Source organism: Galleria mellonella, unplaced genomic scaffold, assembly GCF_026898425.1.
Source record: "Galleria mellonella isolate WM207_F2 unplaced genomic scaffold, CSIRO_AGI_GalMel_v1 utg93, whole genome shotgun sequence".
In the NCBI taxonomy this organism is placed as follows: Eukaryota; Metazoa; Arthropoda; class Insecta; order Lepidoptera; family Pyralidae; genus Galleria; species Galleria mellonella.
The window spans coordinates 542,866-569,973 of NW_026442176.1; the positions used below are offsets into that span (position 1 = coordinate 542,866).

At 30.1% G+C, this 27,108-nt stretch overlaps 2 protein-coding genes across 3 annotated transcripts in view; one reads left to right on the top strand and one right to left on the bottom strand.

Annotated features, from left to right (window-relative positions):
- Positions 1-27,108, top strand: part of LOC113516666 (monocarboxylate transporter 12) — a 59,471-nt gene that overhangs the window by 22,069 nt on the left and 10,294 nt on the right. For both annotated transcript variants that reach the window (XM_052902601.1, XM_026901121.3), the window contains exon 2: positions 9,199-9,852. In XM_052902601.1, the coding sequence (XP_052758561.1) occupies positions 9,702-9,852 (151 nt within the window). In that variant the 5' untranslated portion in view covers positions 9,199-9,701. The remainder of the gene's footprint in view (positions 1-9,198; positions 9,853-27,108) is intronic.
- On the bottom strand, positions 24,074-26,919 carry LOC128202400 (uncharacterized). Its single transcript, XM_052902600.1, has 2 exons — positions 26,755-26,919; positions 24,074-26,230 (listed from the first exon to the last, which is right to left on the bottom strand). Exon 2 carries the CDS (start codon positions 26,223-26,225, stop codon positions 24,522-24,524), a length of 1,704 nt encoding a protein of 567 aa, XP_052758560.1. The 5' UTR covers positions 26,226-26,230; positions 26,755-26,919; the 3' UTR covers positions 24,074-24,521.

The following is a 27,108-nucleotide window of genomic DNA, read 5'->3' on the forward strand; positions in this document are numbered from 1 at the left end:
ATACCAATAATAATACTAATGTGTTATTACTAAAAGCTTGCATGTACTGGTTAAGATTGTCAATGTAAGAATACTTCAGACCAGGAAAAGAAGAAACTGTTAATAATGAAGTTTACAAGCCACTTTGCTAACAATTTGTCCTATCAGGTCGACATCCTCGAAACTATTGTGATTTATTTATTGTGAATTCGTCACGTCACATCAAGTGATCTGCTTCATCCTCACCTATCAACCCTCACCGGTGTATACCGATAGCGCAGGCGAGATTACCATTATTAAACATTAAAAAAAAATGTTGTACGAAATCAAAAGAATAAATAGTTATACGCCGAAATGCAGTAAGGCAAAAATATGTATCTGCTTATCGGCAGAAATCAGTAAAACGATACCATTACATTCAAATAATACGCGTTTTTATTTAAAAACGAATATTAACTACGTGTAGTTAACCTATTAATTAATGGCCTTAAATTAGATTTAATGGAATCGAATGACCTAATGACATATGACATAATGATTTGAATTAAAGTTTTTATACGAAATTTATGTTGAAAAAATAACAAAATTAAAAAGTAATAGTATTTTTGAAAGTCTGGACACGCAGTATTGTTATGAGAGATTCAAAGACTATATTGATTGATTGTTTTCCGACTCATATACATATTTAGAAAAAATATTCAAATACGAGTCCATTGGTAGAACACTTCCTTATTAATGATTTCTTGAAAAACGCATTAAATATTAAATTCACGAACAAGAACACTAAGTGACCATGATAAGTAAATACATAATTGACTGATACATGTATAAAAATAGTAAACAATGCATTAATTATTATACTAATTGCTTGGACGCTCAAATGAGATACCAACAAAGAAGGTTTGTTATTTACATTAGCATTATATTCGCGTACTTACATCATTCATAATAATTATGTATTTATAAACATATTCGATAAGCATGCATGATAGAATCCGTATCGAGGATATCCACAGGAGAATCAATAATACAAGACTTAAAGTAAATGTACAGATAGATTATATAGATGTAATATAAAAGAAGTAAGTAATCTCAAACGACAATAGACCGACCATTGAATTCAACAAACCGATAGGAAAAAAGAAATCCTCAAAATCAAATGCTATGCGCAAACCACTACATAAGCTAGGCACTTCAAATAGATAAGAGTTTTGAAAGTTCCCACTAGAAAGCTAAAGGATCGCAACGTCATCACAAGAATAATGAAAAGGAATTAGCTTTAATTCCCATAATTACTTACTTAGTTCGAGGCCAGAGGTAAACATTACTTATTTGTAACCCTATACCCTTACACTTTCGTCAAGAAATGTTCGATAATAAATTAGGTGTTGTTTGCTCACATTTTACACGTGTAAGTCGATGTGCAAACAGTTTATTATTAAGGTGATGGAAGTAACCGGCGACCTGTAGGTCACCCAATATTCTTGATAAAACATAACACCTCAAATTTCATTATTTACGATACCAAGTCTAATTTAGATCAATCAAAAGAATTGAAAATCGCACTTAATATTATAAATATGAAAGTTTGTAAAGGTGTTTCTATGTCTGTTACTCAATCACGCTTAAACCGCTGAACAGATTCATATAAAATTTGGTTCATGAGTATATTACATTGTAACTTAAAATATATATTGATACATTAAACACTGAATTATGAATGAAATAACTAATATAAACAAACATTCTTATTATAATAAGAATGTTTGTTTTTAATATCTTAATAAATGATCAATAAGGAAAATTAGATATTTGTATAATATAGCCTTTATCTCTATGTCATTAAATAGCAACAAACAAGCCAATACAACAAAATTAAATTAAATGCGATCGGCATGCATTAGTAACAAGATTCCGTACACCTACTATTATTTTACCAACATTTATATTTTTTTATGTTTTGTCATTTTAATTAACTGTCTCATTATTTAAATGTTATCGACAAGATTATTATATTGTATAAAGTAATACTAAATTGTAAATACCTAATAATTTTTTCTATTCCTAGAAGGGAGAAAATTGTATAATCAATATTTAAATAAGCTATAATATAAATAAAAACAGAGGCTGTAGGATAAGTTCCGAACTAAAGACAACGTTTCCTAAGTAAACAACGTAGGGATCAATCAAATTTGAAAGTCAAATGTATGCAAGGACGACCTCACGATTAACCTCTGTGCATGTTCATAAATGAAATTATTTTTGTATAGAAAGACAAGCCAAATTGAATTCCATTAATCAGACGCATTATGTTTGAATATATTTTAGTTTTTATGTTATCAAAACAATCAGTTACGTCCCTCTGCTGAACACGTGTGTTTTTTTTTTTAAGACGAAACTTCTCTTGCATTGATGTTACATACTCTTTTATCTTTTGTACCGCTGAAGCACTTTAGTCGGCTCTTACGATATCCTGCTATCCAGGATATTAAGGCTAATGAAAAGAAGAGATGACATATTATATTCATACTAGGATTATCAACTTTTTATCTGCCTAACTAGACAAACAATCAATAATCTTAAATAATACGGGAATTCTCTTTTTCGTTCGGAAAAAACTAATTTTACTGCATTTTTTTCATTATAGGTATTCCGTTTTATTTTGGCTTAAAACTATACTTTTTTATACAACTTAGAATGGCAAATAAGCTGATGGAAAGTGGTAACCATCGCCTATACACATGAGCAGTACCTTAGACATAACAGAGTATACTGTTCCACCCATGATACACCCCATGCGTTGCCATTCCTGAGGGCTCAGATTTTATTGCTCTGTACCCTGTAAATTCACTATCATATGCCACCTTTCAAACCGAAATACAGCCGTATAAACACAACTGCTTCACGGTGGAAACATGAATGGGACAGAGGTGCCCAAGCAAACGACTTTTCTTCAAAGCCTCCCCATTTCGTGACGGACATCATTTATATCATCAAATCGAATCCTACGAATTTTTAAAAATAGAAGACGTCGTCTATCTCACGATATTTAAATCTATATAAGAAATACGGAACAATTAGCAACTCTAATTCATACTCTGTCACCACAATATAAATACGGAACTCTAAATGTCAATATTGTTATAATATATATAATTATATGATGTAATAAATAATATGCAAGAGTTTACAGCGGGAGCGCATTGTAATAAGGGTTCGACCTCTTATCGGGCATGATAAAGGAGAACGGTCATGCGAAAGGCGAACAGTCAATACTGATAACACGGCGTATAGCATTGAAATACAGAAAATCAAACTAGATTACTACATACTAACAATGTCTGCGACTTCATCCACTTAGATATTTAATATTAATTAATTATTTAACACCACCTAGCGCACTTTTTGTAAACTGTTTTATAAATTTACGAAATCTTTTAACATTTTACTGCTTTTTCCTATGGTGGATATTCATACGGTCTCTCTCATGACTCGTTAGACCAATTTTGACAAAATATAGACTTTTTTTTTTAATTAAGACTGTTACCTAGTCAATTATAAAGTATGGTACATATCCTGTCAGCCATCATTTCGTAATGTCATTATAAACTGAGCGACTGATATCAGTTCTAAAAATAGCTGATTTGGGTCCCTTTGTTTATTTCTTGCTTCGATCCAATTTTACGAAATAAAAATGTAGAATGTCTGTCAAGAACATTCTCAATTCTTTACATTTGATTATAATAACTAGCCGTAAACCACGAATTTACCCGTATAAATTAAAATATAAGTAACTGACATATTCATTAATTAATGAGAGACTGAATAATAAACATCCAAACATCCCAACATCTTTACAATCACATTTATAAAACACTGTTACTATTTTTTACTGTAACAAGTCATAATAAATAAAAGTCTATATAAATAGACCGTCATATTTCCACCTACCTACTTACAGTGAGCTGTGTAGTCCTGACACAGAATAGGTCACCTTTTTCTTTTCCATGGGTTTCGCCACTAAAGGAATTTAATGCCTGAGAGATGAGCTGCAGTGTCCCTCTTAAGACTATCACTAAAGCCTAACTGCACTTGCTAATCCACCTGCCAAGCGTGGCAACTACTAGCAAAACTTATGGAGAATGCCTATTTTCATCAGTGGACAGTTAACGGTTGAGAGGATGATGATGATTAACTTGTAATAACTATCAAATTCTTTAAATTAATAAACCAATTTTTTTTATTTACGAGTTAATCAATTCTATTTGTATTTAATACTCCAGTATATTAAAAGAGACCATCGCCTAAATGAGACGAAATGTACAAATATGTACTTAACATACACGTCACGCTCCCATCGGGAACATTATGTTTATATACACTCATCTTTTCCAACCTCTCTGTAATACTGGCTGACAAAATGAGAGTATGAAATTATATTCTATGATCTGGCTACGACATATCCAAGCTGACCCGGCTGACCTCATGATAATAATAGAAGGTACTTTTCCATAGTGTCGCGACTTCGATTCCAGCAATCTAGTGCAATATTTGTTATAAAACTAATCTCTAGTAAATGTTCGTTAAGATATATTTTGGGCTACCACTTTTGTCTCATCTCAGCCTGATTAGTATGATCTTACTATGAGCTCTTTGCCTGTACATATTGCGATAAGTGTATTCTTCATTATATGAATTTAGGACATGGTCCAACTGTTTATCAAGTTTCATTCAAATTTGTTTAGTCATTATACAAGATAGAAGAGAAGTAATAAATATCTAAACATTTTCACAACCTTTCTCATTTATAATGTTAGTAGGTAGAATGCTTCTGAACTAAATCCAGATTAATACATATGACGGCGGTAAGCTTGCCTATTGCCACTTAGATTGTAATATGCTCGGCGAAATCGGTGACAGTAGATAAATGCTCCTGACTACTTCAACAGGATTTATAATCGTAAGCCTATTATATATATATATATATATATATATATATATATATATATATATATATATATATATATATATATATATATATATATATATATTCTTTATTGCACTAATACATACAGTAATAATAATAAATTAGTGACTAAAAGTATAATAATACCCTGTACCAAATTGAATGAATATATATATATATATATATATATATATATATATATATATATATATATATATATATATATATATATATATATATATATATATACATACATACATAGAAAGTAGGTAATGGGCAATAGTAGTGCCAAATATAAAACTAAACAACAAAAATATTATTATTATATTTTTAACATAAACGCTTTTATAATTGAACGTAACATTACACGACACTATGTATCTAACTGTGACGTGGAATTCTATTTATAATTTTCATATCGTGGATATTCATACTTACACCGATAATATTTTTATATTAGACAATGTAAAGGCTGTGTCAAATCCTATTATATGTATTGAGAAGAAAGTGGTCAGGGTGATACAGTTACATGTGCTATGCTAAAACTTAGTTACGGTCCACACCTGGCGTGAATTTACTGGGTACAGAGGAATAACACCTGAGTCCTCAGGAATGGCAACGCATAGGGGGTATCATGGGCGAAACATTATACTCTGTTATGTCCATGGTACTGCTCATGTCTATAGGCGACGGTTACCACTTTCGATCAGGTGGGTCGTCAGCTTGTTTGCCATTCTAAGTTGTATAAAAAAAACCTAAGATAATTATCAGTATCATATATGGAAAATACATAATATTTTGATAACGATTGACTATAATTTCGTGACGAACCTACGTAGTTCTGTTGCTTTCATTATATATATAGTCGAGAAGGTCCCGGCACAGAATAGACCACCCTTTCCTTTCCCGTAGATGTAAAGTATAAGAGGCGAATAAGGGAGCTTATAGTCGAGGGATGGTCAACAGTGTCCCTCTTTAAACGTCACCAAACACCAAACACCAAATAACAAATAATGGCTGATACGAGAAAAAACTGGCTCCCTCTTATGATATATATATATATATATATATATATATATATATATATATATATATATATATATAAAGTTTTCACTTTAAACCCCAACCGAGACCTTTATTACTGTCACACGCCATTCAAAGCAATTCTAAATAAAACACTGTGGTTTGTGAGAAGGGTGTACTTATTTTTGTACTTTTAACAAAAATTATCTAAATAAAATTACATTCGCATTATATTAGATAAATACTGACGTACTTCTCATTTACATACTATTTCATTCCATCGCTAAAAAAGACATATTAGCAAAATTCTATTAATATTATATATGCGAAAGTTTACAACAATGAATGGTTATAACTCTGTCACACAAAAACTACTGAATGGCATTTGAATAAAATTTGGAACACAGGTAGTCTACAACCTAGCTTAGTACATAGAATACTTTATATACTTATTCACGCAGGCAAAGCCGCGGTATATAGCTAGTTATATTTATATTCCTTATTAAAACGACTTCAAAATGTAGGGAATTTAGTTAATTATTAATTTAATATTTATATTGCTTTTTAAGTCGGCTTCAAAATGTAGAGAATGTCAATTCCCCTATTTTTTGTGTATGTAATGCCATATATTCACCATGTCTTAGTAAATTTTTATTATTGCTATCCATAGGATTTAGTTCTATTGATCTCATATTAAGTTTATCACGACTGAGGTCTATGTTTTCGGAACAAAATCTTAAACTGTTTACATATTATTTTTCTTTAGTAGGACATAAACAATTTGAGATTTTATACATTATTAATTAAAAATAAAATAAAGGACAATAATGTCAATTACCAAATTTGTTTCAATGCCCTTACGTTAATAACAATAAGAAGGTTAATAATTGCCTGAGTGAATGTCACGGTCTTACACCGCGATTCCATTAAATATACATATATGCCTATATCTGCAGCGTAAAACCTAGCAAATATGAAATTTATACGAAGTTTTGGTCGTGTCGCAACGTCTGCTCATGCCAATTTCCGAAATCTATCAACCAATTTTAATAAAAAATTCAAAAATGTATGTTTTTATCATCGTAAATTATTTACAGAAAGCAGAATAATGTTTGCTAATTCAGATTATGTACTTATAAAATATAATTTTCATTTATTTTTTAGTTATATACAGAACAGACTCAATGCTTTATGACATTTTCTATCAGCCAGTCGTTATGCTAAACAATAACAGTAAAAGGCGATGGCGATGCATTGAAATAAAATGAAATACTTTCAATAAATAACATTTTTTAGTTGTTTCTATCAGAATATAGTAGTTTAATATATTGTTTGTGATATTATATTTCGGTGGCGCAATAGATAGATACCTTAAATAGTTACCTACGTATCTTCTGCGCAGCTACATTGCATGTATCAATAAACAAAACTAAAAAAAATGGGTCCATGAACTATTTACTATATTTTTACAGCTAAACTACTATACCATTAAGATAAGACAATAAAACTTCACGTGGACGAGGCCATCATTAGTATCTAAAGTATTTTTGCATTACCATTTTATAGAAAGAAAGAAAATAACAAATCGTCTTTGTGTTTAATGCAAATTTTATTGAATTAGAACTTATTCGGCTAATTTAAATTCTCCTTTGTACTGACTGGTACAATCTTGACAATGCCATTCAATAAAGAACAATTACTAAACAGCGCCGTTGCTTTATAACTGTCAGATTCATTCTTTTACTTGATAAAAAAGAAATATCCGAGAACTTACTACACGTTGCATAATTTACATGATAGTCTGCGGTTTATGGAGGAGACAATTTAAGATATAGTTTTAGATAAAAATCATATAACGAACTATCTACAAATTTATTCTATCATGTAAGATTATCTGAATTATTGACATCATTTGATACCGTCGATCGATCACTTTGTATTGAAGATAACAGCTATATATTTTGTGATACACAATTGTGAACGGGAACACGTGTTTTTATGTATTTCTTCATCCAGTCCACTTCATTCAATAAGGAATATCATTGTTTCGGTTTTCTATAATTCACCGTTTGTATTTTATTTTATTATTATAAAGAAAACAAGAGTTTGCTAGTATCGCATTATTAAAATTCCGTGCACGCTTAACCTCTTTTACCTCATATTCTGATTGCATTTTAAAAATCCTTCTCAATGACTATCTTATGACTTTTTATAAAATATATTTAGAAATCCATCGTAAGAGTCACGATTCTGTCTTCTTACAAAGTTTAATGACATGTCTAGTATACTATACATATATTGTAGAAACAAATATTTGTTTATAACTTTATTGTTGTACATCTGTATAAGAATATATTTTAACTGATTATATTTAATTAAAATAATTATTTTAAACTATTAATATTAGTATTATTATTAGTATTTATTTTATACTAGCTATAAAAGTCTCGTGACGTATCTTGAATAAATGTCTGCCATATATTATTTGGAAGCTTCGTGACGACTCGGTCCCCTTACGTCTAAGTATAAGACATTATCTTCTAAATGGACCTAACCTCCAAAATGAATGTCTTATAATTTATTTATAACTTTGTGTCAGTCTCAGTCAGAGACATTATTATTGGCCGTACATTTTAAGATTATTAAATCTTTATACTTCATTACACCCTACAGTAACAAACAGACCTATTGGCTTAACTTCCTTCAAACAAAAACAATTCTATTACCAAATTATGAAAGCTGTTATGCTTCTAAATTGTTTGGCCTCGGATCTTTTATCATTTAAACCTATAACTTGAAGTGGCAAATAAACCGATTACATCAATTATATTTATTAATTTTCGCCTATAAACATGACAAAAGTAAAGAAAACTATGTATATATAATAAAAAAATAAGGTGATCATAGTATACCTCATGCTGTTTATACCAAGAATTGCAAATTCCTGGTATAAATATTATTTCACAAATCAATATCTATTGTCCATTAAATGTATTACCATTGTCCTACTTTTTAATCAAAATAAGCAAGTACAGTTGCTTCACAGTAGAAATATAAATAAGATAGAGGTAATGCAATTAATTTGACAAAAGTCATATACTACAAAGTCTTTCTTAAGTGTTAGTTTTGTATCTAAGTGTAGATACAGAAAACGTTAACATATTAATGAAGCAGTTTATAAAATATACACATAACTATTTTTATTAAAATCTTTGTTATTTTTGTTGCAGTTACAACACTAGCGGTAAATAAAAAATGTCTGAAAATATTTGGAGAAAAACAACGCTCAGAACAAAAGCGATCAGAAACCGCAGATAGGTGTCAAGATAATGATCTACGACAATAGATAGAAGTAAACGAGCAATCATTATCTTTTAAAACCTTTCCTTTCATCCCTTCCTCGGTAAACGTTGATCTTCCTGATTACCCTTCCATTGAATTTTCAGCGTCATACTAATACTTATTCTACCTATAAATTACTATTCTTTATAACCCTAAATAATTTGAAATTAAAGAAAAATATACAACAATAATAACAAGGTTTCATGAAGAGGCTCCAATTAATCAATATAAGAAACAATCATATCGTAATGACAATACGAAATATTTGTACAAAGTAGTATCGTGCTAGAAGATAATCATCATACAAAGCATTTCAATAATCATATCATCTACATTCTGCTGCCTTAAAAAGTGACAAATTAATACGTAGTGCCAAAGAGTTAATTGCAAGATGTCTCACGGTGTGGTGAAGAGTTCTAGAAACGGGAACAGTACCCATGCAGCGGAGTCAACAAGAGAGACTTCGGAGAGCCCTACACCGCCACCAGATGGAGGCTGGGGTTGGATGGTCGTCTTCGCCTCGTTTATGATTCATATAGTCAGTGAGTAATCCTATTATGTTTAATACTTATCATACTATTTTATCTCTACTATATCTAATACATAATATTTTAAATTGAAGTACCTATTTATAAGTTTATATATAACCAATTTAATATACTCTCTCAAGAGACCAATTGTTGCAAGACACACTGTAAGCAATATCCCGTAATAAACCTGTGCTTTTTTTAATCAACCTTGGAATAGGAAACTAACAGCTCACCTGATAGAAAATGTTAATAGTCACTTATAAACATATATGTGTGGATATCTTGTTAAACATTCTGACACCCATGATATCTTTCACGTGTTCACACCACATCAGTCCATTAGAATAGCTCCAAAGGTTTAATATGAAATTCCACCATACCCAATAATTTTCTTGTCATACCTCACCCTTAAACTTAAATAATCGGTACTTTAACTACATGAAAAGAGAGAAAAAGCTATTTATAGTCTCCCTTAGGAAACATCCGCCTCGTGATACGCTCTCTACTAAAAATATATTTTACATTTAATTCCAAGAATAACATTATTAGGTATTGTTTGTAGCCTTAAACGTTATCCAAATTACATGACTTTTAAATTACAGGACTAAAACTAACTGTTTATACTCGTAAAGAAAAAAATAAAATTGTAATTTGATGGCTAACCTAGCTTATTACTAAATTGTTCTTTTTGATAATCACAGTACTACAAGAGAATAGCGCAAGTATATTCCTGTAATGAAATTGGCAAATGTTTTTCCATGTTATTTTTTATCTTTTATCTTATACTCACAACGTTAGATGTATAATCTGATAACTACTGCTGATATATCTTTACTCTACTGTTACTAACGATGTGGTGATAAAAATAATATATACCGTCCAATATATACTCGTATGAGTACATAGTTAGTATATACATTCTATAAATAATATGCGATAATCAAAACTAATTTGCATTTTCAAAAAAATAAACAGTTGCTTTTTTATTTATGTGCTATTTATATGCCATATAATAAAAGAGGAAAGGAGAAAATACATAAAAAAATAAGGATTAATATTGGAAATTTCTAGACAAAGTTTATTTTATAAATCATCCTTTTTATCTTAAAATCTGAAAAATAAAGTGAAATAAATTGAATTGAATTATCATTGTCCTAGATTATTTATCACTTGATATAGCACGTTTATATCCTTAGTAAACAAAAATACAAATCCTAAGTATAGAAGGTGATAATGTTGACATGTATGAATTGTTTGACATAATATATTATTTCGGTATATATTACTCAACTACTTTTAAAACGCTGGGACTAAAAACTATAGTATATATGTACCATAATATTCTATATTAAAATAACTATAGGTGTTATTTATTCTAATTCATTCATGTAAAATTGACGGACACAACTACTTTTATAAATTAAATAATAATATATTTAAATACATAAAACAAACTTTATTATCTAAAATATGAGCATATAAAGTATGAACATAGTGGAGATAAAAGGCGATGACATATTTGTACTATTTTGAATACGAGTGGCAGTTTTATTATATTATATCTATTTGATCAAATATTTGAAATGACTTTTAAACCACATATCATACAGCACTGTCTGTTCTACATTATATCCAAAGCTATATTCTTACGTAGGTATATAATATATAGTTCCTAAGTTGGTTAGGTATAATATTTAATGCTGAAGAAGTATAAATAATTTATAAAATCCCTGATTTTAATGATTTATTAAATACTGAAACACGTTTCAAAAAACATTTTACAATACTTTTCGAGACTAAAAACCAATTTGCATTTGTTTTACATATGAAAAAATACAGCTGTAGACATACTTATACCCAAAAGAAGATATTATTGATTATACCTATATTAAATTTGTTAAGAGCCTGTGTGTAATTATTGACTAATTGGAACTGTAGAGTCCAATGCAATGACCGCTCCAATTGATATGCACAGTTACCAATAAAGTTCTATTCATCTTCCGACTTATATCTACTATTGTATGTAATCCCGTATCATTCATTCCAGTAATATAGGCCGTGCCGGCAACTATCTATTCATAATATAGGGAACCGGCGATGCTCACAGCCCGTAATAAAAAGAATTCCAAGTTAGGTGATCCTAATCCACTGCTTTCGTTTCCCTTTTACATGTTTAATGCTGATATAAGGTATAAACACTACCTGCCCATTTAAATAAAAAAGAGTTCCGAGATTTGCATCGGTAGTATACGAGCATATATCTAATGAAGACCCAAGATATATAATCAGGGATTAAAAATCCGCACCGTAAATAGAGCGCATACCACATCAATGTATGTATGGATGTATAATATTGTTATTTATTATTAAAATTATACATTTATAATAAAAATACACCTTTTGACTCATACTTCATGCCACAATAACTATTTTTAAAAATATGAAGTAAATAACAATTTTGGTTTTATAATATCAATATGGGAAATGTGAATCTTGGGGTTATTCGACATTCCTTTTACATAATAAAATGTAAAATTTTAGTATTTTTAAATCTCGATCATAAACGATAAAATGATCGACCTTGATCTACATCTCAATGGTATAGCAGTTTAACAAACTGCCTCAACTAGTTGAGGTGAAATAATTGCAAGTTCGATGCCCACATAATACAAATATTTGCATAAATGAGTAAGTTTATATTAATATAAGCGTTTTCTGCCAATTGCACAGTTCTGATAGTATGTAGTAAGATCCGCTTCGTTTCGCACTAAATATAAACTATAAATCTATTTGAACAGAACATAATGAAAATTAACAATTGAATAATTTGACCCAAATAGAATGCTGGCAATGTCGAATAGTATAATAATAAAACAAATTAAAAATCAATTAATTAATTTAATGTTTCGATTTACTACTACTTTTATTTAAAAAACGTTCCTGTGATAATTTTAATAAAACTTCGTTTGCTATTTAGTGTGCCTATAGATTATTTGTCTATAAGGCTATTTATTGATTATTTTATAAAAGTAAAAATAAGTAAATCTGTATTCAGAATGACAATTTTAGGTATCCCAGAGAAGTTGACCGAGTGTTTTTTAATTTAACCACTTATATCCATATATTAAATATTATGAATACGAATATTCTTAGATATGTCATAGTTTTACTTAATATCTATTTTTAGGATGTTAATAAACTTTTATATTTTAAGATGTATAAAGTTTTTTTTATACAACTTAGAATAAAGCAAACAAGCTGACGGCCCACCTAATACAAAGTGGTAACTGCCGCCTATAGACATGAGCAGTACCATGGATATAACAGAGTATACTGTTTCGCCCATGATACCCTCCATGCATTGCCTGTCCTGAGGACTCAGGTGTTATTACTCTGTACCTAGTAAATTCACGCCATATCCCACCCTTAAATTTATTATATCTAAGTTTTTTTGCTCACTAATTCGAATGCGTTAATTTGAGAAGTAGGAATGAATAAATGAATGAATGAATGAATGGTTTATAACAACATGAGGTACAATTTGAAATGAAGAAGTTTTAGGAATAGGTTTAGAAGAACCTGTGTTGTCACCAGTGCCCCATCTCCATTACAAATAAGGAATAACGAAATGTCCACTTCTACATGGGGTACGAGTATCAAATTAAAATACACCAATTAAGTTTAATATTTAATAACCACCAATTCATTAAATAATTAATAACATTAAGTTAGACTTTCAGGAACACAACTATTAAAACTGTTTCCAATACGGTTTAGTAGTTTTTGTATGTTGCCCGAACAAATATATATGATAGACAGACAAAATTTTTAAAAATTCACTTCTATTGCTATTAATAAGACTCCTTATATCAGTTTTTCTTAAATATCTTTGACATAATCTTCATCGGTTCTTATAAAATTTGGCCTATTTTTTATAACTTTGCAATTTACATTTTTAGCAACTTCAAATATGATGTTCAATTAATTTAGTGAATAATAAAGCTAATAGGTATATCTAAATGATAAAAATTACAACAACAAAGATAAACGCTAATATATATATATATATATATATATATATATATATATATATATATATATATATATATATATATATATATACAACATAAATAATTAAAGACCTGTTACGCAAAAAATCGACTTCAACAGTAGTGACAAAACTTACGTTTTACTTACTTAACGTTATTATGATTTTGATAAAATTTCTATGGGACCAATCTGTAAGCATGTTCTTTCAGATAAAAAAAAAATCAAAATCGGTTTAAAACTAACGGAGTTATAAGGTAACAAAATTAAAAAAAAAATTGAAAACCTTCTTCATTTTGAAGTTGGTTGAAAAGGAATTAATAGATTCAAGGAATTAATAGATTCCCTTTTATGACATATTTCGCAAACGACGCACAAATAACATAAAAAAGGGAATAAGACATTTTTATTTATAAAATGAAATATTGAGCTATTGAAAATTTATTCTCATTCAACTCCAATGTAAATACGTTTATATCCCAGAAGCAAAAGGAGGGACACACAATTATTTTATTCATAAAATTAAACAGCTTGATGGATTCTAATAAATTGTGTATAATTAAATACGTATTAATTTTAGAAGTGATTGGGTATTTTTTTTAATGGGTGTAAATGGTATGGTAACCCCGCCTGCGCTAACGGGATACGCTGGCGGAGCACCAGTGAAGGGTGATTGATGAGAATGGAAACAGGTCAGTTAGCCCATCATGATGAATTCATCAGGAATTAACCATGATAGTTTCCAGGGAGAACCGCGAGAAAGTCGACCTGGTTGGGTATCTTGCTAGCAATGGGATTCTCAATCTCCATTACTAACAATCCCTTCCCCCCCCCCCCTCCGTGATTGGGTATTAGATAATTGTAACCTTAGCATGGCTAGGATAAACTGTCATAAACTTACTAAATCTCATACTCGTACTCATATTTGTCCTTGTCAGATCTGCTTGTTAAAAATTATTTACATATTTTCTCTCATATTTCTTGCAAAAATTTATTCATTTTCAAGAATAATGACGCTGAATTTCGGGTCGTTACCTTTTCATTACACCTACATTGTAAATTTAATACATTTGGCTTTGGAGCGACTCGACCCGTAACCCAATTTTAAAGTCAAATTTGAACCCGGAAATGATAAAATTAAAAGCTCCCTACCTGTTTTCCCATTCCACAAAGAATACCTAAAGAAAACCGAATGCAGATAAGTGATAGTACGAGTACGTACCTATATTAACGAAGTCGCGTGCCACGGTTACATTTATTGAGAAAATTGTACCATTACAAAGGGCGAGACCTTCCTCGGCGGATTGTTTGATGAAACGCGGAAAAAGCTAGTAGATAATTTGACAAAGACAGTCACGCATCCGTGTCTTAATCTTTATTTTTCATTTGTTACTATATTTCATTGTAAATTGTAGTTTCAATATATACCTTTTTGCTTAGGAATGAGTTCTTTAAACTAATACTGTAAATACAAATCTGTCTTGTACTATTATTTATTCCAGCCGTATGATAGTTCTTATGGTAGGTAGGTACCTAATCTCTTTATTATTTATACTTACTTAACATTCGCAAATTAACAAATTTATTTATATAAAAAATCTGGAACGTTTACGACATATCAACAGTAACAATAAAAGTTTAACAAAAGCTATTCCTTTATATATATAAAACAAGCTGTTCCAATTTATTGTGAATTAACACACGGAAACGTATTTATCTAGGACTGTTACAAAACCTTCTTGAACTGACCACTTTATTATTAAACGATTTCTGGCAATCTCCCAGAACCATAATACAATTATGCCAGTAATTTCTAAAACAATGTATATTTTATTCCATTTGTATTATAAATATAGTATTCAGAGTGCAATTGTATTATCAATTCTTAAAAACTCCAGATTGAAAACTTTTTTATTTACTTATTTTTGTCTTAAAATAGCTATTATAAATTAAATAAAAATAAACAGATATTCCCAGCCTTATTATAACTGTAGTTGTTGGATGTTATAATCTACATTATATACAAACATTGCTCGACTAGATAAAGCAACCCCCGTCGATTGAAAGGTGAAACCCTTTTGAACCTAACAGATTATTTACAAAACGCGAAATGTGCTCACAAATTGAAAAACAGGTAAGTATTTATGATTATAATCTGCCAATATTTCTGTATGTCATGGTTACTTTAACATTGTTTACATTGTTGTCCGAAGAGTAAAAGAGTTAGTAAAGCCCATACTTCAATATAAAGATGTCGCTATAAATGTTATAGTAGATATATAATCCATGATATAAACTAAATGATGTGTATTCCATCACGAAATCTCAAAAGTGGCGAAATTAAAATTTTAAGTCCACTCCGACTATTAAAGTATTTGCTAGATCAGTGAAAAGGTTGTGTAAAAGCTGAAGTAGAAGTTTTTTATGATCCATAAATTCTATAAAGGCTATATATACCATTAAAAGTCTCATGATCATTTTATATTTATATTGATTTGAAAACCTTAGTCCTTGGGTAAGACATAAGACGTAATTAGGAACGAGCATTACTGTAGATTTAATATTATATGTAGATATATAATATAAAATCAATTTCATTGATTGATACCATCATTTAGCTTCTTTGTACAAAAGGAATGAAACTTCTATGTATAATTAATTCTATTAAAAGTTTATGAGTCGTTGAGCCATTCACAGTCGCGTGCTGTACCGTGAATATGAGCGCCGTAATGTGCATAATAAATATTCACCCTCCTTCTAATAACATTACAAGACAAGAAAGGGTAAATTTTGTTTCATACATTCGAAGACCCCTATTTTCTGAATGTATTAAACAAAATTTACCTCCCTAGGTAGTCTTAACTCTCGTAATGTTCTTTAATATTCTCACTTAGCGTCTAGTAAATATGAATGATTAATTTATGTTATTCGAACAGCTCTCTTATTAAATTATTCTATTGTAAAAAAAAAAAATTCTAAAATAAATTATAACTTTTTATTAGTTTTTAATGCAAATGATCATGAACTAGAGGAAGACTTTGTACAAAAGACGTTTGTTTGGGCACCTCTGTCCCATTAGTGTTTCTACCGTGAAGCAGTTGTGTTTGCATGGTTGTGTTTCGGTTTAAAGGATAAGATATGGCAGCGAATTTACAGGATATAAAGGAATAACAATTGCGTCCTCAGAAATGGCAACGCATGGGGGTATCATGGGCGAAACAGTATACTCTGTTATGCCCATGGAACTACTCATGTCTATAAGCGACATGACAATCAAACATTATCAGTGAAGAGTGATTACTAAACGTGAAAACATGTAAGTAATAATTTCTGATGAATCATTCCAATTTTCCAAATAAAAATGTTCATCTGATTAAGTCAAAAATTAGCAATTCATTTGAATACTTCATTTGGTATTATTTAGAACTGATTAATTAGCTCATTACTAATTTTTGTTCATATTTTTTATATATTAATTAAACATGTGGTTAATAGCTGTTAATTTTAGCATAGCAAACAATAATATAATAAATTTATTTCATATAAGCCGATCTGGAAAAGTATTTTTTTATCTAAAAGAATACATTTTCAGATTGGTCACATAGAAATTTTATCAAAATCGGTTAATTAATTTGATTTATTAAATCAAAATAACTAGTTTTACCATAAATGAAGTCGGTTTTTTTCGTGGAACACAATCTTATTTTTTTAGATATAACTAAATAATCATATGAAATAACTTATCTATTATAACCAGTAGGTACATTATATGCATCTAATTACGAAGCTTTCATATACATTAAATTTTCTTTGTAAGTAAGTGAATACATCACGGCTTACTTTTTATATAGACAATAATTTGGTATGTATAATTTGATATGTGCATGTATGTACAACTATTTTTCTATAAAAGTCTTGAACGTGTGCAATTTCCTTATATTAAAAACATTGGATATTAAGGGAATTTAAATTAAGTAGATATAAAAAATACAAAATTATAATTAAATACTTCCTTTTACTAAAACTTTAAGTTGGTACTTTATATACTTAGGCAGCTTCATTATATATTTAACTTGAATTCTATATATTGTAACGAAAACCTCATATTGAACTATTCATGAAATCTCCGGAGATTTTATCTAGGAATCTAGAAATGATAAGCTCCTTACACTATACTAGCAGTTTACCTCGGCTTTACTCGAATATTTAGGTATTCTTGACATCGAAAATGGGAACATGGTTTACGATGCAGACACAAACAAAGTCGCGGTCGATTTGTAAAAATATCAAAGTTTACAAAAACATATTTTGAAACATGGTACACAATTGCTTAGTATCTGCGTAGATAAAGTAAATTTCAGTATAATATTTTGTTATTTCCTATACGCGTTCCCATTAGTAAATACTATAATATAGTCGTATATATAGAAAGTCTTTTTCCCGAAAAATATCTTGGAGGTTTCGAAATAAACAACGGAACTGAAATCAGCCATTTTTAAACTGATATATATCTGCTTCTTTATTACGTGACGACGGTTGAACCGATTCAACGCAACTTTATGATAGGGAAAGAATTAGATCAACTTTAATTCTAGTGTATTTTTTGTGTTATGAAATACAACTGGATCCCTTCATATTATATTGCCGCGTAAAAACCAGAGATCTTTGTTAATTGGATGGAAATTTTACTAGAAAAAAATAGTGCTGGTAAACAATAAATCTACTCAGACCAAATCGCAAGTACGAATAGTTATGTATATCATAATTATTAGATACTATATGGTTTTAGTCTGTGGATTGCGTTGCTACCTAAAAACAAGGTATTACATAAAAAGACTGATAAAATTGTCAGTTCATACCAGGCTAGTGTACAGAAAATGTTATATGGCCGTATAACCCTACCAAATTCAGATATAACCTGCTTGCATACTTTCTACATAAACTGTGTCGAATATATAATCTAGCAATATAAAATTTGTTATTGACAAATAATTAACATATCAAACATTTTCTACACACTAGTCGGCTATGAATTGAGAAAAATAGCAACTAATGATATATCTTTCGTCCTCTTTTTACTAATTATATTTGCATAAAAAGAAAGGAGGCAACCATATGTATGATTCACAATTTTTATTTTATCATTCCTTCTATGTAATTCCTTGTTCTTAGGTTAATTATCGTAGACAAATAATTTCTAATTTCTAGCAATCTATTAATCTAAAATAAAGCAAATACAACGTTACGAAATGACACTTGATTGAAACACAGTTTATTATAAATTACGTACTTAGGACTATCATCAGGCACCATCAGGCGCCTATCTACTAACGGCCTTGTAACTATTTCGACATTGTGCTCTATACGTCCCTGCATTTATCGTCAATATCTAAATATCACGTCGAATTATGACAATTTACTCAATCTGTATATCATTACTTTTATTTATATCTCTTTGAATATATGCAATACTTGGTGGCGTATATGATCACAACGTGATATATGTTTCAACAACATAATTATTGTTTGTTTTGATTTATTTACCTAATAAGTACGTACATGAAATATATATTTGTTTATCATGTTTTATTTCATCGTACGTGTATAATAAATGTCATACTAATTTGTTTTAGCAATATAATACTTATCAATACATACACATAATATGTACATGTATCTTGTAATTAAGAACTGATTCTCAGAAATGTTTAACATTTTCTTAAAATTCATAATTTTTTGTATTAGTTATATATTTCAGCCACACCTACTCGGTAAATGGCTACAACTTCTTCTAAAACTAGAGAAATTCTTTATAAATTTTTCTACGAAACTGATTACGAAAATTATTCTTTACTGGTTCACAAATTCGTACGACTGGAATGTATTAACAGACTATCCCAAATACTTTATGTATCTATATATCTATCACTATACTATGTGTAATTTCGTAATGATTGATTGACCTATTATAACGCCAAGGCACAAATATATACAGCCAAGGTGACCAACAAACAAATTCACTTCCAAAATTGTAAATTTTTGAATTGATAACCAAAAGGGACACATCAATAAAATATATTCGAATGCAATAAATTTCATTAACGCAGTAAGATATTCTGAAACTTAATAAAACGTGCGTATATCAGTGAGCACGTGCGTCGAACAGGCTTGGATAAGTAGGAGTACTACGTAACCCACTTAACTTTATTCCCCTTAGGTACATTTATGAACGAAAGACATATTTTCAATAAAATCCAACGCTAATATAAATCCAAAAAACATTCTGATTATTTAATACTATTGTACGAATGTGTTATAATTATTATGCTGTATAACAGTGCTTATTTTTAATGTTTACTGTAATCGTAGACTAATAGACCAGGCTTATTAATCGATATACGTCAATAAAACATAAATATCATTATACGAAATTTAAGAAATTTTATTAAAATATGAAATATGAAATTAATTTTTTACCTATCAAACCTACTAAAAAATTACTAAATGCTTATTTCCCCCAAAACAGAAGAATGTGAAACAATAGAAATGCAATTGTAAAGGAAATGCTATTCAATTTTATTATTAATATGTTAACATGTCTGTTCATTATTTTTTAAGTTTGAATGATAGATACACTGCCTATTCAGTCTAACCCTCTCAAATCTACAGCATTTTCACGCCAAAACTTTATTTCCATAAGTAGAAAACAAAATGTATAAATTCCAAATTTAAATTATTTTAATAGAAAAATAATAATACGTGCATCAGTAAAATTTAAATGCAAATAAAAAAATATATAAATAAGTATTAAATAATTCGATATCCATTTTTCGATAAATCGTAATATAAAAATATTAAGTTCATCTGTTGTAACTGTAATTACATCATTTCAGCCGTTAACTGTCCACTGCTGAATATAAGACTTACCCATAAGAGGAGGTTTGCCAGTAGTTGCCACGCTCAGCAGGTGGGTTGGCAACCGCATTTAGGCTTTTAGAGATGTTTTAAAAGGGACACTGCTGATTATCACTCTACGACTAAATTCCATTAGTCGCCTCTTATGACACCCATAGCAAAGGACGGGATGGCCTATTCTATGCCAGGACCACACGGCCAACTGCAATACAAGGAATTAAATATGTTCAAAGCACTAATATATTACTCGAGAGAAAATACGATTCCCAGCTTGTATGATTTGAAGCCTTTCCCTTTGGCACTTTGGTGAACAATATAAATACTAACTATATCATAGAATCTATGCGATCACATGATTAATTTAGTATTGGAACATTCAAAATAAGCTGTAGCTGAATTTAATTCTATTATTAATTAAGCTAATTCTACTTCCTACTGATGTCATTAATCGTACATTACTTACTAACATAAGATGTAAAAGATTGTAAAGATATTCAGATATTTGTAAATTTTAAAACTATAATGTAAATAAATAACTAAGAATGGATTAAAAATGAGTAAATATTTGTTTGGATACACACATGTGTGTTCAGAGAATCAATAAATATATTTTTTTCTATAATAATCCAATAAGCATAATATATAACTTTGTATTATAGAGATATAATCTAACGTCGTATATTTTTATAGCTCTATGGCTATAAAAACTATTACTATTAACACCAAAATTACGTATGTATTCATAAATCATTGAACTTTGAAAATGATTGTCTGATGTGTCACAGTGAAGGAAACTTAGTTTATAGATAAACGAATTTACTTTTTTTGAGGCAATGTCAATTTTTCTTCCTCTGTATTCGCTTTTAACTTACTACAATTGTTACCTACACCATAAGAATAAATATTTCTTATTATTATACCTACACTACATACACGTATAATTAATTTTTGTCACTAGATAGGTATATTTACCTCAATTATGTCTACAATGTCTGGGCTATTTAAATATGCTAAAATTCTAGTACGTATTATATTTTACCTTAATTGTATACTTTGAGCTAATATTAAACTAAAACTTTTGATAAGATAACGTAAATTTGACTAATTATATGAAATGAAAACAACTGTTAATAATGAAGCATCAAAATAGTATTTATTAATTGTAAAATATTACGTCTTCTTTTTCCATTCTCAACTCGCTCATCATTATCTGGAGTCGAATCTCCTCACTTCTTTGAGCCATGGTATTATATCCTGGGTTATAGTTTCTGAAGATTAAGCTTTCTTGAAACCTTATTAAATAATACGGTCTTAATCATATTTATTTGTATAGAAAATAAAATTTATTTATTAATATTATTAATTTTCTTACTACTCAAATTGCTTATATTTCATCAACCTAAGAACTCAACATGGAAGCCAAAAAAAAATGCCATCTTTAAGTTTTATTTGTTTATTAAACAGTATTTACCAAACATAAAAAATGTATAATATTAAAGAACAAAATCATATCGAACTCCTTAACTTCACTATTTACGTTGTGCCAATAAACTACTAGGCGACAAGAGAACGCATTGTCTACTACAAATAATATAAATAAATGATTGAAAGTAACGCTAAAATTAGATTTTATTTATATCTTAATACAGTTCATACAATTATATTATACTGAAAGGTAGAAATCATTAATATTAATCTATATAAATATTTTTCTAATTGTTTCATAAATTATCTACGTATTGTGTGATATTAAATGAAGTTTTACGAACTATAAAAACAAAGCTATTATCAGATTATAACTTTTACAATACTCAGATCTCTATTAAAATTCGACAAACTGAAGTTCTAACGAAGTTATAAATACCACATTCGTAACTTCTTCTGACAAGACTGTATTGATTTTGAACTTGATTAGAGACTGTAATTAAAGCAGTTAGAGTAGTCTATCTTCTACATAATACATATAAAGATATAATGCAATTATTGTTACAAAAGTTATATACGAGTACATACCTATAATCATGCGAAGTACAATTCCTTACTTAAATTCTGACAGATCAATATTTAAAATAATATATCTTATCTAGCTGTACATTGCCACTTAGTTCCATAAGCAGAACATATGCTATGGGTTATATAAGGAATTTATTTGTCGTAAATGTAGTGAATACAGGGACGTTATAATAATTCTTACATTCAACCCTAGCCAGTTAGTACACAACAAATACTTATGATATTTCATAATTCTTAATCTCGTGAAAAAATTCCATAAAAAACTTATACATTCAACATTTATTCTAATCAGAAACTATTTATTATGTATATACGGAATATAAACGGAAGGATTTCTTTGCTTGAATCTCTTAAACTACCAGTCTAATTTTAAAATATTTCTGTTACATATTCACAGTAAATTATAATATTGATTTTAAATAACTCTCTCTCTCTTCTCTCTCTCTCTCTGTATACGTTGGTGAAACACCAATAACACATAATGGGTGTGGATAAAAAGCAGACCAATTAACCTATCGTGATAAATCCACAAGATTTAACCACGATTGTTTCTAGGGAGGAACACGTGGAGCCTTGTCGCCATGATAATTTATGTTGCAAGCAATGGAGCTGTTAGATTTCATTACGAAAAATCCCTTTCCCCAACATTTGGTAGTTGGTTAAGTAGATATAGATACTTTTACTAAAAGGATTGGCTATATAAACCACATCCGAGCACACCAACGCCAACAACAGGGGGGAAAGGGATTGTTAGTAAAGGAGACTAAAAATCCCATTGCTAGCAATATACCCGACCAGGTCGACCTCCTCGCAGTTCTCCCTGGAAACTATAATGGTTAATTCCTGATGAATTCATCATGATGGGCTAACTGGCCTGTTTTCATTCTTATCTATCACCCTTCACTGGTGCTCCGCCAGCGTATTCCGCTAACGCAGGCGGGGTTACCATATCATTTTCATCCATCAAAACGTCATAAACAGGGGGAAAGGGATCGTTAGCAATGAAGACTAAGAATCCCATTGCTAGCAATATTAGGTATATTACTAGCAATGGGATTCTTAGTCGACCAAATCGACCTCCACGCAGTTCCCCCTGGAAACTATCATGTTTAATTCCTAATAAATTCATCATGATGAGCTAACTGGCCTGTTTTCATTTTCATCAATCACCTTCACTGGTGCCCCGCCAGCGTATACTGTTAGCGCAGGTGGGGATACCATTCCATTTTCACCTATCAAAAAAAAACGCCAACAACAGATAATCTAATAGCCTCCTATAGAGATGGGCAATCCACCTGGGTGGGTTTAAAGTCTGGTGGGTAAAAACCGGGTGTTTTGGGTTTATTGGGTTTAAACCCCATAAACACCCAAATTTTTGGGTGTTTATGATTTTGTACTTCATCATCGTCATCTCAGCCGCAAGACGTCCACTATACTGGACATAGACAATATTATTATGCAGCCTACAGAATAAAAAACTTTTAATTTGATTTTGAGTTTATTAAGAAAGAGATGAAAGTAAAATGTAAAACTACAGTCAATCACTGTCAGATTCAGAGTTATTACAAGCGATGAATTGTATAGGTTCGATAGGCTCTATTTCGTCTAAACTGTTATGTTCATTTACTTGCTCAATGAAAGCTTCTAAGGTATTTTCTTCATTAAACTGAATGTCCTCGCATTCAGCTTTATGTTTAAGATTCCAGTTATAACAAATGAATGAAATTTTTTTCAGTTCTTTCAGTTGTAAGTCGATTTCTTTTGTTATTATGTATGTAGCCTTGGATACTAAAGGAACGCTCAGTGGCTGCCGAAGTACAGGGAGCTGATAGAATACGAATCGCTACTTTGCTTAACTCAGTGGAACCACAAATACCTTTCCACCATATTAGGGGCTCAATGCTATCTAATGAGCTCCATACAAATCCTCTGGCCCAAAAGTTTTCTTTAGCTTTATAACACGCCAAATCTGCCATTACATTTGACAAACTTAAGTGTTGGCTTAAATTGTAGATAAACTCCATACCCTTAAGTTCTTCCTCTTGAGTAAGTTCGACTCCTAGAGTCCTGGGGTCTAGAATATATGCTGCAAAATGTATTGGCCTCATTGCCATATTGCATCTTGAAGATACTGATGTTAGAATCTGCTGTTTGCTTTCTTCGCTCAATGTCGAAATCTCATTTAATGCAAAACGTATCTTAGCTTGTACATCTCTAAATGTAATGTATGTGCGATGCAAACGATTCTGGTCGCTCTCTAAGTAAAATATGCTTTCAGTGACTGGTTCCAAAATACTTATACATTCCCCTGTCTTCGTCCAGAAATCATCACTTAGAATTAAATCTTTAATATCTCTTGAAATTACCACATCTTCTCTAACTGTTAATATTTGCAAAGCTATCTTATTTGCTTTCAAACTTTTTAACGAAGTAACATGACTTCCCCATCTTGTAGCACAAGGCAATTTTAGTGTTTGTGTAGAATCTTCACCCTGCCTTGATTTTATCAACAAGGAACTTAATCGTTGACTCCTTTTAACAGTTTTTATTATATTTATGGCTTGCATAATAAACACAGTTACTTCTTGTATCTTTACAATATCTTGGCACAACAAGTTAAGGATATGTGCACAGCAACCGAGAGGAACAACATGTGGATATTTGAGTTTTGTTAATTCGAATGCCTTTTGTATATTTCTAGCGTTATCGCCAATAAGTACAAGAAACTTATTTGCTCCATACACTTTCATTACTTTTTCAACTTCTTGGCTAAGGTATTCACTAGTGTGAGGATTACTTTCTGTATTCAAACTTTTAACGTATGCAGGTTGAGGTTTTGATATAAGAAAGTTTATTATTCCTTCATTTCTTAAATTAGACCAGCCATCGCACTGAAGGTGTAAGTAACTACAAGCATTTAGTTCCTCATTTAACTCAAAACGCATTTCTCTATATATTTTATCTAAGTATTTTGTCGCTAAAGCTTTACGTGAAGGTATTTTAAATTTTGGTTGCAATTTTTCGAAAAATTGTATCCATAAAGGATGTTGCACCATCGATAATGGCGTCCCTGTTACAAATATAGCTCTCGCTAATTCTGTTTTTATATGATCATCGGTGTCTTGAAACTCAGCATTTATTGTAGTGTTAGCAGACGACGAGGGGCTTATAAAAGAATCATTTGTCTCTATCTCTGACAGTCCAGACATTTTGGTTTTGGACGAGCTATCTTTTATAAGTTTCATAGAGTCTTTTAATGTTTCTGGAGATTTTGGACAAGTGATAAGATGTTGAAGCATTTTGGCAGCATTACTGAATTTGTAGACCTTATTACAAAGCTTGCAAGAAACAGACTTGTTTGGTAAAGTACGGTAGTGCTCCCATATGCGTAAATCTTTAGGTCTCCCCATTGAACCTAAAAAAATGAACGATGATTAGTTGGTCTGACGAAAATTCAACAATAGAGTGCCTATTTTTTTACAATGATTATTTCTTGTTATTTACAATAAATTTATTAAAAAAATAATAAAATAAATACAAAAAACCTTTGTAAAATTACATCTCCTCGGAGGATTAAACGCAGACGCTAGTTTATTATCGTATTGTTCTGTATTTTTCTCAGCAACTTCTTTAATTCGATTAGGTACTTACGCATATTATGTTAAAAATAAATATCTAGTACACATCTTAGGCTATCCACCATTATTATCCAATGACGACTCTCAGCTAACTATGCACTATCATCCAAAATAAACGTGTATGGAAAATTTTATCCCAGTCGGTTGAGGATTGAGGATAATTGCATCAACATACGAACATACCTACATACTTTTATTTACATAACGCAAGCTAAATAAAAGCTTGTAATAATACATCTAATTTTAAGTTAAAATTGTTAAGTGATCATGATATAATTGTATCATTCAAAAATCCACTTACCTTTAATTATTTCTTGTTAAGTATAAATATTATTTCAAATCTGCTCCCTTAATATGCACTTTTTTACTGCTTTTCCTACCTAACACGTTACCAGGAAGTCACGTTACCAGAGTCAGAGTAATAGTGAACACGTTTGACAGTGATTGTCGTCGCCTCATATTCAGCGTCGACGAATAAGGGAATCCCCAGTCATAATGTATTGCATGCGTGGCGGTCTTACTTCAAATCCATAAACAAAGAGATAATTACAGAACTCGATACTAGATGGCGCTGTTTTTGTTTGAAGAAAGTTTGCGGGCTAAAATACATAGAATTTCATCAATGACTTCCACAAAGAACAACATTTCTGTTTTT